This window comes from Myiozetetes cayanensis, unplaced genomic scaffold, assembly GCF_022539395.1.
Source record: "Myiozetetes cayanensis isolate MyiCay16 unplaced genomic scaffold, myiCay2020 scf1, whole genome shotgun sequence".
Lineage (NCBI taxonomy): Eukaryota > Metazoa > Chordata > Aves > Passeriformes > Tyrannidae > Myiozetetes > Myiozetetes cayanensis.
The window spans coordinates 105,576,555-105,590,050 of NW_026086604.1; the positions used below are offsets into that span (position 1 = coordinate 105,576,555).

Here is a 13,496-nt window from a genome sequence, read left to right on the forward strand (position 1 = left end):
TTACATGGACTACTTATGTATAAGAGCACTGACAAAGTTATCATCCCTCTATTTTTCTAGTGCCTCTTATAAGTTTTTTGAAACAATCTGAATGGATCCAGGTGCAGTAATACTACAGGTATGTCATTTATATAAACAATGATCACCTTCAGTGCTGAGCTCCTGGAGATCTTCATTCAGTGCTGACAGTCCCTGTGGGACTCAGGAGCAAGTACTTTCTATGAAACAAGTACTTTTTCCATGGATTTGACTTCAAAAGCAGTTTCTAGTATCTGAAGAAACTGACCAAAAAATTACTACTGAAATCACAGAAAACACTTTATTTCAGCAGGTGCCGGGCCATATTGCAATCAAATTTATGGTCTCAAGCCTCTCCACTCTTCTGTGTCTTAATCAGAAATATCTCTGTCAAAATCAACAGGATGAGGGTGATGTAAACCCTATACTCTGAAGAAAACCTGGCCTTTTGAATGAATTATTTAGCATTCCTATCCATATATTTTTGTAGCCCTGGCACATTGGACATGGTATATTATGACTAGAAGAATCTGGTCCTCTATGAGTGACCAGAAGTAAAGTCTCTACAAAGGATTTTTCTCACAATGCTAATAATCAGAGCAGTGTTAGCTGTGTAAGTGAGCCAAAGGCCTGGCCTGCAAAGTTGGCAAAAAATGCAGCTTTTTCGGGATTGAACCATTGAGTGACAACTTGCAGCTTCGACGTTCAGTTTTCAATGATGTAACTATCTCACCCATCTAGCTTTGATGTGAGCTTGTAGAAATGCTGAGTTTAACAAAATACTTTTGATGTTATTGCTTGATAATGGCTTTTGTATGCATTATCCACTGTATTTTGTATTAATTATATAAGGTATAAACATAATATTGCAAAAATGTGACATTTGAGACATTAATTTGTTAAAAAGTCAAAGCAAAATGAATCAAGATAGTAAAGTTGGCACAAAGCAGTTTTGGCTATTGGCATAACAGCAGCAAGCCAACTCCTTAAAATCCATATAATAATAGCTTGGAAACAAGTTTCTTTAGAATTTTAATTTCCCGAGGAATTTCTACATCAGAATGATTTTATATTAATTTATTTAATGTCAGAATTGCCTGTGGAAGAGGCCTAAACCTAAACTGGTTTTAATTATAGTGAATAAAAATTTTCACACAAGAAGCTCCACTGCATTCAAACGGCTTTTGGATTTTCCTCTGATGATGCCATTTTCAAGCAGGCCTCAAGCTCCTCTTTTCAATAGTGGCACAACAAATCCCAGTTCTTGTGGCAAATTTTCTTCCAGTGCAAAGGACTGTCAGAGGACTAGCTGTGTCAGTGAAGCCTCAAATTCAAGTTATATTTTACAATTTTACTTAAACAATATAATTTGCTTTTTCACTGGGGAAATCCTTATAGCATATCATATCAATGTTTGATGCTTAAAGACACTATTTTGAATAAGGAAATAACGCTACAAAATTAACTCTATTCATCTTCACTAATCAGTAGAGCCTCAGTGAGTCCTGTTTATTAAACTCATCTTTGTTCCTTATGTGTGTGCTCAAGGGTATAAAATTATGGGATAAAAATAGCATCAGCATTTGTAAAATCTCCAGAGAAAACCAGCTACCAGTGTACTTGACAACAGGGAGAACAGCTGGAGAGTCTAATACCCACCTCCTCCAACTATGTAAAAACCAAAAATTCTGGCAAACTGACTAAGACTTATGCTCCATATTTCTTCCTAATTTTGTCCCTATAACATGATTTTCTCTGCAAGACACAAATATCTTGATTTTTTTTTTTTTTGGTTAAAATGTGACACTAAACTCTGTATTTCCCCTTATGCAATTACCAGTTTAACAAACAACTACCTTTAGTTAACATTTCTGCGACTTCCTTCTTATCACCGCCGACATACCGAATCTGTCTTCCAATTTGTAGGCTAGAAGCACGGAGGATAGAAGTGAGATAAAAATGTCCCTAAACTGAAACTGTGCTCCTTGTCTCCTAGAAGCAGACACCCAGTAGGTCCATTTAAGCAAAGCTGCTGGCAGAAAGTGAAAATAAGCTATACAGGTCATTTTACATAGTGAGAGACATCTAAATTGAAGTCCCAGATACGCCGTTTCGGAACTGGTAGATACAAATCATGGAAGAGGAAGACCAGTAGTATTGGTTCTGATACTGCAGGCAGAAAATCCATGCTGTCTGGGGAAAGATCTGCAACCTCTAAGCACGAGTCAAGGTCCAGCCTTTTAAGCAAGGATTTGACATCAGCATATTAAGAAGCAAAAGCTGTACAGGGATGACAGCAGAGCACAGATGAAAACAGAGATGAAAGTCCAAGATTAACAATGGGGTTTTTTTGAAAAGTTATGTTGTTATATTGTATAGGTTACATGACTCTGCACATAAAGGCTCTGACATCCATTCACAGATACCTCAAAAGCAATGATCAGTGGATTAACATCTATCACTTTGTAGCACAGAGAAGCCATCTGTTTCACTGTAGGCAGGAATATGTGTATCAGCAGAAATCAGTGTCAAGAGATACACACCAAAATCAAAGGACAAAAGCATTGACACAAGTTAACAACAAGAAAATCAAAGAACTTCTAAACCAGGATATTCAGGCAATCCTGAATCAGATTTCTGAGAAAACTGCTTCCCCGTGCAAGATAATACTTTCTCTTCTGACATTGTACTTGTACATATGCAGCAAAGCTGGGAAAGCAAATTGTGATCTAACCTGCTGCTTGCAGATGCTATTGATCTGGCATGGAGGAGAAAATGTAGACAAGTGAGTATTTTATGTCAGAAATGAAAGCTAATTCAATATTAAGATATGCAGACAATACATAAGAAATAATATTCTCATAAGGCATTAGGCTAATTGAAGTATTATAAACTCTCTCTCAGATTATCCTCTTTATTCTAGCGGTCACTGGTGTCAGCATCCCTCACTGTCCTGGCGCAGGGAAATCCCATAGAGACTAATTAAATTTTCCTGACTTGCAATAAGAATACAGGGAATTATTTTTAAATCCTATTTTTATGTCCGTGGTTTTATCTAGCTACAATGGATAAGATGTGACCAAAAGCACAAACATGCCTACGCCACCCTCTCATAATTGAGAGTTTGGGACGTGTATTTCAGATCTTGAAAACCAGGAGCCCTAGCAGTTCTTTCTACCAGCACAGTTTGTCAACTGCAGCAGGATTAGAGTACAGTGTATGAGTATAGGTAAGAAAAGAAACAAAGCCTTCATTCATAGCTAGAACTCGAGAAGAGGAGCCTCAATACAGCTGTGACAGATTAACACCTACCAGTCTTCATGCGAAGATAAAAACGCAATTGTCAGCTCTGGGTCCTTCACAGTGACACAGTAAAAAGAGCCAAGGGCAAATGCAATGATGTAAGTGATGGACTTGTGTATAATATTAGAAACAGTAGCATTTGATGTGATGTTTTAAGCAAGAAATCCCACTGACTAATTTAAAATACATGTCTTAGGGCTGAGATGTATCCCTCTTCAATATACAGAATCAAGTCAAGACATAATAAATATCCAGGCACACCCTCTAAATCTGGTCAGTTCAGCAAAGAACCAGGCACATAACATTGGAGGTTATATTCCCTACTCGTTTTGTGATTATTAATTCTTGGAAAGAGCAGGTAATGCTGAGTGAATATGAATCTCTTTGAGAGCAAGTGGTTGGTGCTTCATGTGGTTTCTAAGCATCTGCTTTTGCTTCAGAACATCAGGAACATTTGCATGAAAATAGAAAATGTTTCTTTCTGAAGCGCCAGTGTTCCTCTGCTGCTTGTTCAATACATCAGGTTTAAAGGCATTTGTTATGAGTGCAATGGTCCTGCTGAAAGCAATCAGTTATCTTGTTCATGTGCTGACTTTTTTGGATTAGGACAAGAGTTCTTTAAAAGTTGAGAACTAACGCTCTGACCCTTTCACTTCCCTGAAGCTACTTCAGCTTAGCAAAGGTATAAATCTTGAGTGCCTCATTATGGCTCATACTAATTGCAGCCATTGCTGGGAAAATAAGTAGCGTGAACTAGCAAGTTCCCTGGAAAGGAATAACACTTTGTTTCCTTTTAAATCTGGTTCCTATCTAACCCAGAAACAGCTGACAGTTTTTTGAACCTGACAGTTGAGACTGTCTGCTGTTTTGCACATAATAATGATGCTGAACCGACGAGTGGAATGGGAAATGTAACCACATTCTCAGGACTGCTGCCCAGCTGAAGGAATGGGTGGGGATCAGGCTAGCTGTATCTGCTTGGATGACTCAGCCCCACTCGCTGGCATTGACACTTCCAGAAAGAGTTAATGCTGTTCTGCTGACTCACAGAGGCAGATGAATCTCTTTTCCCGTTTGATACAGAGCAAAAGTGTCTCACCGGAGAAGAGGCAGCAGACAAGGCAAATAACAGGGGCACGCCTATAACTGGTTTGCAGACCACCACAAGTGCTACCTTTGTGCTGCTTGAGAATTCAAGTCTGCTTCTGCACACCAACATCTTACAGCAGCTCTGGGAGCCCCAGTCTAAGGTGTTGATGCACCGTCTGGAGGCAGGGAGGAGTTTAGTTTTGGCTGGTAATTTTACTGATGATGTTGATGCTGCTGTGCTTTAAATGTCTCTGATTTGTTTCATGCAGCATCTCCAAAGTATCACAATTCATCTCTGCTTGTTCTGCCAAAAGTCCTTGCCAAGGCCTGTGCATCTCTTATAATGTAATCTCTTCTCTGGCTACAACACATGGAACTCTTCATTCATTTGGGCATATCACTCTTTTTCCACAGTTCTCTCATAATTTCTCCTCTTCCACTGCTCCAAATGCTAACTCCTTGTTCTCACTTTCATAGCCTCTCATAATTTAACCGTGTCTCATGCCAGTTCTGGTATTTGTTATCCTTCCACCCACCCTGACTTTGTTGATTGCTGCCTCCCCTTTTCCGTCTTTATCCTACACTTCCCGTTATAAGTGGGACGAAAGCCTGCAGTGAAACCAGTTAAGTCCCCGCTGTAGACTCCCTTGCAATGTCTCTGTCATGTATCATAGCACTGAAGCACCAGCTAATAACAGAAAGGTAAAGGATGGTCAGTGCTTCAGGTTGACTAAGGAGCTGCATGCAGGATCCTGTGAACTCAGATTCTCCTCCACATGTTTTTTGGAAATGTTCCTTAGGACACAGACTGTCATCGACAATGTCTTGTGTTTGTGTGTCTTCTGTATGGCAGAACAACTCTTAGAACTAGCTTGTCTTCCTCTCCTGTGGAACAGCATTGCTTCACAGTCTAAGTGTCTTGCAACTTCCCGGGGAAGCAGGGTGCCGTATTTCATAGCTATGTTTTAAGCCACAGAGAGACTGAGGCCACACTGGAAGCACATGCAAGTGCCAAACCCGCGCCTGCTTAGTACAGGCTGCTTCTTCACCTGTCTTTTTTTTCTATATAAAGATAAATAACAATAAAGACAAGCCCTAGGGCCGCGTTCAGAACAAGCTGGGAAACACTCTAAGTACTTGCAGAGTTACGTGCTTTCCAGGAAGCTATTTTTCAAAGTAATGTTGCAGTAAATGTTTAGATTTTGCAAAGACAAACTCATAAAATAGTCATTAAGGAATGCTATTTTATGTACAAATATTTTTCAGAACAATTTAAAATGTTTTCACATTCCTGCTACCTCCACAGCATTGACATTAAACAACTACTGCTTTACTGCATCTCTTTTCCTTCCAGAATGGGTGTGACATGTCAGGCCTTGCCCAGAACCCCATGGCTCATTCAGATGTTCAGAATATCTGTGCTCCAAGAACACACAAAATTTGACTCCTGGTCAAACCCACCCTACAATGGCCTTTAGCAACTGGTAGAACGTAAGCCTGAGTCCTGCAATGTGTATACTCCGGTGGGAACAAAGCTCTGGCATTGCCCTTTACCCCTATCTGAGGTGTCTTTGTACTGACTCAGATTGCCAGTCTCTCAATTCTACCTGCAGAGACCATTTGATTTGGATTTATTATCTTTATCAACATAATCAGATCCTGAAAATACCAGTTTGAGCCATCTCCAATACTGGTTAGGTTTGCTGGTGAAATAAATATGAGGCAAAATGGTTATAATTATAGTCAGGCTCCTGGCCAATAAGATATAAAATAAGCAAGTGTGGTAGTTACAAGACAAAAATAAACGTAGTCCAGGGATGAATCCTGCCTAAGCTTTAGAAGTTCACTTAGGAGGAAGTCTCACATGAGTAAGGGTTTTAATCAACCTGCAGGTGGGAACCTTGGCAAGAACATGAATCCAGTCTTCTAGAACACTGCTTCAGGTCAAATCCTATCCATTGTATAAATGGAATGCATTAAAGTACTGCATTTAACACTGTTTGTAGTCCAACTAGATCTAACCAACCCATATTGTAGGGTTTTTTATGTTTTAAGATTATCTGGAGATCACCTTCACCTATGGAGGTGCAAAGTTAGTTGTTTGGACTACTTCTCTCTTACACCCATTCCCATAGAATCTTCTTTTCCTGTTGTTTACTTTTGATGTTTGTCTAAAAACCTCAACATATATAAAGTGTGCTACAAAAAAAGATCTGAAAGTCTATTAATACATTCCCTTTAGCATTCTCTGCATATATTTCACACTTATCTTTAGAACTGAAGCAGTCTTTTTAGTCTGTGCTAGTACAACGCACAGTCTAACGGAATTCCAAAGATGAATACCCCTCAAAGCTCCCAGGGCCCTCATCCTGCAGGCCCTCTATCTTACTGATACCACCTGATGTTCTGAACAACGTTTTTCCAATTTCTAGAAATTGTATTCACAGATGGATTACACTTAGTGGTAACTGCCATGGATAACTCTCCTTCAGTAATCCTTTTAGGATTCCTGATGGCAGTTGCTTTTCCTTGGTCCGTACTTCCATCATCTGTGTGGCTTGCAGACTGTGGGAGCCCCACCAGGGCCTATCCTGACATGCAGTGGCTAAACAGCCCTAGCCTGGCCACCACTGCTCAAAAGCTCTCACCTTCCCTGCCACCTTGCCTCACTCCCTCAGCTGCATAGGTACAGCCAGCTTTTAGCAGGAGCGTGTGGTGATCTGGATAAGGGGTTAAAGATTGTGGTTAAGGTTGGGCTGAAAATGTTTACAGTTTTTTAATTAAAAAGGGCGTGATTATCGAAGTTATTTTAAAATTGCAGTCATCTGCCCCAGCTCTTGGACAGGGGGCATTTTATGGCTCCAGGGAAATCTGTTTGTATAACAGACAGAGTGGTGCAGAGGCAGTATCTGCTGCTGATAGAAATGCCTGTCAAACGATGAGCTTAGCATCTTTGCTGAGAGAGGTGTGTTGACTTCTCTGGAAAGATTACTCCCTTGCTCTCAGCCTGCTTGCCAACTGGTCGTTCCCTTTTTCTGGGCTTCTGATACTCATGTAAAGAGTGGTACAAAATCCTGGCTTGTTGTGTGCAGTGCATGATCTCTGTTCTCTGCAGATAAATCGTTCTGACACGATGCAGCAGTAGCAAGCTGCTTAGTCTGACCAGCTCCTGTTATCTGTTTCAGAAGCTTCAGTGGCCTTTCACTGTTTCATCACAAATAATTTCTGACAAATCCACAAGAATACCAAACAAGAAGGAGGAGTAAAAGTTTTGATCTCTGTGCTTACAGTCAAAGCTACATGTCGGTGGGCAGTATGAAACATCCCTTAGCTCCTTCCTCAACCAGCAAACCAGTGATTATCTATGACTCTTCAAAGGACACAATCCCCAGGCATCATATGATCAGTTCACTTCCTCACATTACTCTGAGGCTCTCCCCTCATATCAGCTGTGAAACCATTAGCCAAGCCTTCTAAATTGTATCACAGAAATATTTTTCCTCAGCTGGGAACAAATATACTTCTCAGAACAATCTCAGGATGATTTGATCCTACTCCTTTCACAGAACTGAAATGGCTCTTTTCTGAGAGGGCTCAAGTACCAACTCCTTTCTCCTGACCCTCTTCTGCTGTTGACTGTGAAATTCTCCTTACTTACTTGGCACTTTTACAGAGGTTGGTAACGCATCACTATACTTACTTGCTCCCAATATCTTTTTTCCTGTAATTGACAGTAGGTGTCTTTCCACAGAAAAACAGCTCTGTGATGTTATGGCTGGGTATCCAACTCTGTCTGTACTCCGTTACTTTCCCGTCTTCTCTCCCACATGCAACTCCTCTCAGAAATGACAACCTCAAAAGCAAATCCTCTGTCAAGAAAAAGTTCCACAGTTATTCCCTTTCCTCAGTGCAGATCAACATAAGTTTGCCGAGAAATGCTGCCTGAGGATCACAAGCTTTTGATTTGAATGCACTTACGGATTTCTTTCTGGAATCTGTACCTGCTTAGAGTCAGTTTCCACCAGCTGCAATGAGACTTCAGACTCTAAAACAGCACCCTCATGAGAAGCAATTTTGATGGCACTTAGGCAGAAATACTTAATCTTGATTTCATCATATTTGAAGTATTTAACAAGCAATACTTCAATAAAAATGTCACTAAAACAACTTCAAATATTCTGTTTGTCCTTTAACATTAGTCTTTACCCTCTCAACAGCTCTGCAATTTGTCTCATGAAACTCCTACTGTCTTGTTACCTCATTACTCCCTTCTAAAATTTTATCATTATAGCCCACTTCACACCTCCTCTACCATACTGTCAAATGCTCCTGTGACCTATGGTGCGTATTATAGTTCTAGTTATAGCTACAGAATCAAACCTGCAAAATCTACACCCTGATCTGCCTGTGACATGTAGGTCATCTTTGGCTGGCCCTCAGTTTCTTTAGGCTTCAGCCTCACTAGCCTTAAAACTGCTTTGTTCTTTGAGATTTATGGCTGAAAACCACAGAATAGAGCTATATATATTAATACTGCTTACAAAGAGTTTTCAAGTGTGCTGCAATCTCTTTGAATGATTGAATCCATGCAGAGATTAATTATATCTGGTAGACCTAGAAATAAAGTATCTCTAAAGGGCCCTGCTGGACAGTGCCTATCAACCAATGATCTAACATACTTTCTGCTTCTTCCACCCACTTGCTCCATTATTCCTTGATGAAGAGGAATAGATATGAGGCATCCGTGCATCTCCAATGTGAAATAAATTGCTCTCTTTTAGTTCTTGGCTATGGAGGTCTAAATGATGCTGAATGCATTTAACCTCCCTGTGGCAGGTTGTCTTTCCTCGCAGAAAAAGAAACTTAGCTCAACCCTTCTCCCCTCCAATTTCTTCGCAGATACCCCTGACTGCATTCAGCTGGGTGCTGGGAGTGGAGACCAAAAGAACTGAAGCTCTGCCTGAGAACATTTGCCACCCACACACTGCAACAGTGTTCAGGAGCTAAATCTTATTTATGAGGCTTAGTTTGGTTTCCAGTCCTTTGTGCCAAAAATCCCAGTGCATTTTAATTTGTACACATGGGTGGCCACACAGTTTTGGCATTATTTGCTACACACTAGCCCTCTCTTAATCTGCTCTGGGGTCTACGGACATACAGCAGTCCCACAAATGTGTGTGGATATGACAAACGACATCAAGAGATGTACGTAAAGACACATTCAACAGGCAACAAAAAATATCAGAGAACTCTTAAATAAGAGACATAGAACTAGCACTGAAAAATGTATTAACTGTACTGCAACATTTGAGCACAAGCCCAGAACTGGAAGCAAACAGCTTGCTTTGAACATTTCATCAGGCATGTTTCTCTGTAGTAAGCAAAACTAGAAACCTAGCCAAACTATAGGTAGCCAATACCCTTTGGACACATTTTGGTGCTCAGATATTTTTTGAATAGAAGGCAAACAACTCTGGGTTTTGTCAAGATATGTTTAGGCACAGGTTTTGAGAGAAAACCGATTGACTACCTTCATTCATGTTGAATTATACCAAACCTAAAATTTACTTTATACCCTTATTCACTACCCTCACTCACCTGAAACACTTGAGAGTGATATTACAGTAACTCATTCTTCAAAAGAGAATGTGTCCATGGGTCACTTTGATGTGGGAATGTGCCTGACGTGGGACCAATGCCAATCTCAAAGGAGTGCCATATGCACTTTAATTCTGTTATTTACATAAATTATCCCATATATACTTGGGAAAGATTAGCAACTCCCTTTCGCATTTGTATGTGTCGAAAAAATAAAAGGGCTGCAAAGGTATAGAAGAGAGTCGGAGTTCTGGATGCTACATTGTCTGGAAAATGTAACTCTATCCCACCCACTGCTCAAGGTAAAGACTAAGAAACGTTCATCATTTGTGGCATCAGTTCTGTCCCTTCCCAAGTCTCCAAGTGTCAAACTGCAACACAACAAGCCTCAAACCGTGTCGTGAGTAACTGTATAACCAACACAAACCAAACTGGAGTATCTAGCCTGATTATAAACTATCATGCTTACGGAGCAGTGTTTCAAAAAACGCTGCCAAGTCTCACAGCCACCGTGCTTGGGAGCTTTGTGCTACTTGTAAGCTTCATCGCTTAAATCTTTGCTACAAGGACCGACAGCGCCCGTCGGATGGGTAGGATGCCTGGTGCCCAAGGCCAGGTTTGGTGCCGAGTCCGGACTTGGAGAGCACCGTTGGAAGGTTTCAGTCACCGAGTTTAAACTCCCTGCCTCCGCGTCTCCCCCGTCCCGTTCCCCTCCTATAAAGTCGAAGTGAAGGCGCGTGCGGTCGCTTCCTGGATGTTCTTCCCGCATCCGCGCCCCCCGCCCCGGCCCGCGGGCGCTTTCCGCAGCCAGCCCCCTCCCTTCGCCCCTGCCCACCGAAGAGGGCGGACGGACACGGCATCCCCGCGGCCGAGGCGCTCAGAGGCTCTGCCCCCGGAGATGGGTGAGGGGGCACCGGCGCGGTGTCGGCGGGTGAGATGGATCGCTGCCTGAGGGGAGGTACGTCCCCTCCCGAGGGCAGAGGGGCCCCGGGGAAGGGAGCGCTGCCTGCCCCGGGCCGGCAACCGCGGGCGCGGCAGCGGGGCCGGCCGGGCTCACGGCTCCTCCCGCCGGGGCGCTGCCGGGCCGGGCCGGGGGCGGAGGAGGCGGGGAAGGGGGGAGCCGCTGCCGTCACCGAGGCTCCCGACTCACTCGGCTCGTCGCCGCGGCAGCCCCAGCCCCGCTCCCACCCCCTCGCCTGCCCCCACCCTCCTTCCCTTTCTCTCGCTTTCTCGGCGAGAGCACTGTGCTTTCCTTCCCAGATGGCAGCCGGCAGCGCCATGCAGCCTCTCGTTCCTCCTCCTCCTCTGCCTCCTCTCCGCCTCTAAGTTAATGCCATGCTGCCGCTGCTCTTCCCGGCACTGCTGGCCGCCTGCCTGCCGCCCTGCCAGGGCTGGAGCCCCTCGGCGGCTGCCAGCGGTCAGGAGGAGCAGGAGCAGGAGCTCTTCTTGCCCCCTGCCAACTCCTCCTCCCGCTCCTTGGCCAGCCTCGAGATGGACCTCGACGGCGCAGCGAGCAAGGAGGAAGGGAGCACCGACAGCCCGGGCACGCCGGCTGCCCCTAGCCAAGAGCCTTTCTCTTCCACTCCCACCTCCCCCGGGCAGCAGCAGCAGCGGGAGCAGCAGGAACAGCAGCAGCGTCCCCAGCCGCAGGGGCAGCCACAGCCCGCCGAGGACCCGCACTGCAACATCAGCGTGCAGCGGCAGATGCTGAGCTCGCTGCTGGTGCGCTGGAGCCGCCCGCTGGGCATCCAGTGCGACCTCCTGCTCTTCTCCACCAACAGCCACGGGCGGGCCTTCTTCTCCGCCGCCTTCCACCGCGTGGGGCCGCCGCTGCTCATCGAGCACCTGGGGCTGGCGGCCGGCGGCGCTCAGCAGGACTTGCGCCTCTGCGTGGGCTGTAGCTGGGTGCGGGGCAGGCGGGTCGGGCGCCTGCGGGGCACCGCGCCCCAGCCCGCTGCTGCCGCTGCCGCCTCCTCCTCCTCCTCGTCCTCCTCGCTGTCCTACCCGCCGGCGGCGGAGCCCGGCCAGTACTGGCTGCAAGGGGAGCCGCTGAATTTCTGCTGCCTGGATTTCAGCCTGGAGGAGCTAAAGGGCGAGCCGGGCTGGCGGATGAACCGCAAGCCCATCGAGTCCACCTTGGTGGCGTGTTTCATGACTCTGGTCATCATCGTGTGGAGCGTGGCCGCCCTCATCTGGCCCGTGCCCATCATCGCCGGATTCCTGCCCAACGGGATGGAGCAGCGCCGCGGCACCACCGCCGGCACCACCACCGCCACCACCGCCAAGTAGCCTGTCCCGGTGACCCCCCCTTCTCTTCGTCGTGTGCTGTGGAGGGACGCGGGACGGACTCTGTCGTGTTTTTGTTGTTTAAAGCGTGCCACAGGTGCGCGGCGGGCCGCGGGGCCGCCTCAGCGCCCGGCCGGCCCTGACCGGCTCCGAGGGGAGCGGCCCCGAGGGCACCTGTGTGCGCGTTTTGTATCTTTAATACCCGTTTTAAACGAACTTTTTGTTAAAAAAAAAAAAAAAAAAAAAAAAAAAAAAGGAAGGGAAAGAAAAGAAAAGGTCCACCCAAAAAAATCGAAGGAGGAAATCAAAGAACCTCCTATTTGGCCATATTTATTGTCATCGCAGTAGCGTTTTCATATAGGATACAGTTTGAGTGGGTTTTTCCTTTATGGACAGAAAGGGACACTTCTCTTGGCAGGATGGAGAACTGAAGCGATATATATATTGTTATTGCTGAAGCTGAACTTTAATGAATCTTTTACACTGTATTTCCTGGTTGAGATAGTGTGTATTTATTAATGTAGCTCTGCGTAATTTGGCTTTTAATACAAAGATTTTCTTTCTGGAGCCACTGTAGCCTTTTGTTGATCTGTTTCCGCCAGGGTGGAACGGAGGTTTTGGCTGGCCTTCCTGTCTGTGAACCTGCCACAAGGCTCCCCATGCGATGGCGTTATCAGGGTTGTTGGTGGGAAAAGGGGAATCCCAAACCCTTTCTGAATAGTGTTTGCCCTATCCATGCGGTATATGTGGGTCTGTATGCCTACACACAGGGTTGGGTGAAGTGGGGTGGGGAGCTTGACTGTGCCAGAGATCCTCCAAGGCATTTTAATCTGCACCGCTCCACAGACTACAGCTTTCTCCTCAGTTTGAGGTCGGGTGGCTTCAGTCCTGGGAAGATGAGGCCCACTCTTTGAGGTGTGCTAAAAGCAGGTGTGGGGGCAAGTCTCTGACTTTCACAAAGTTTTCCTCAAAACCAGCTTGGGTGCAGTGTATTTGTTGGAGACGCGGTAATACTGTACCTATTTTTCATTTGCCAGTCTGCAGGGTTGCTCACAGAAAATCTGTGGGGGGGGGAGGGCAGGAGCTGCCAGTCCAGAACTAGATTCCAGCTGCTGCTGTGCAAGCATGCAAAGAAGAAATATTTCTTCTCTCTTGTTTGAGCAGAGAGTTGTGTAGCCGAAAATATTGTTTGTTGTACACTT

At 45.0% G+C, this 13,496-nt stretch overlaps 1 protein-coding gene across 1 annotated transcript; it reads left to right on the top strand.

Annotated features, from left to right (window-relative positions):
* Positions 1-11,203: 11,203 nt before the first annotated feature.
* Positions 11,204-12,861, top strand: TMEM158 (transmembrane protein 158). Its single transcript, XM_050328900.1, has one exon. The coding sequence runs from the start codon at positions 11,344-11,346 to the stop codon at positions 12,295-12,297; it is 954 nt and encodes a 317-aa protein (XP_050184857.1). The 5' UTR covers positions 11,204-11,343; the 3' UTR covers positions 12,298-12,861.
* Positions 12,862-13,496: the final 635 nt, after the last annotated feature.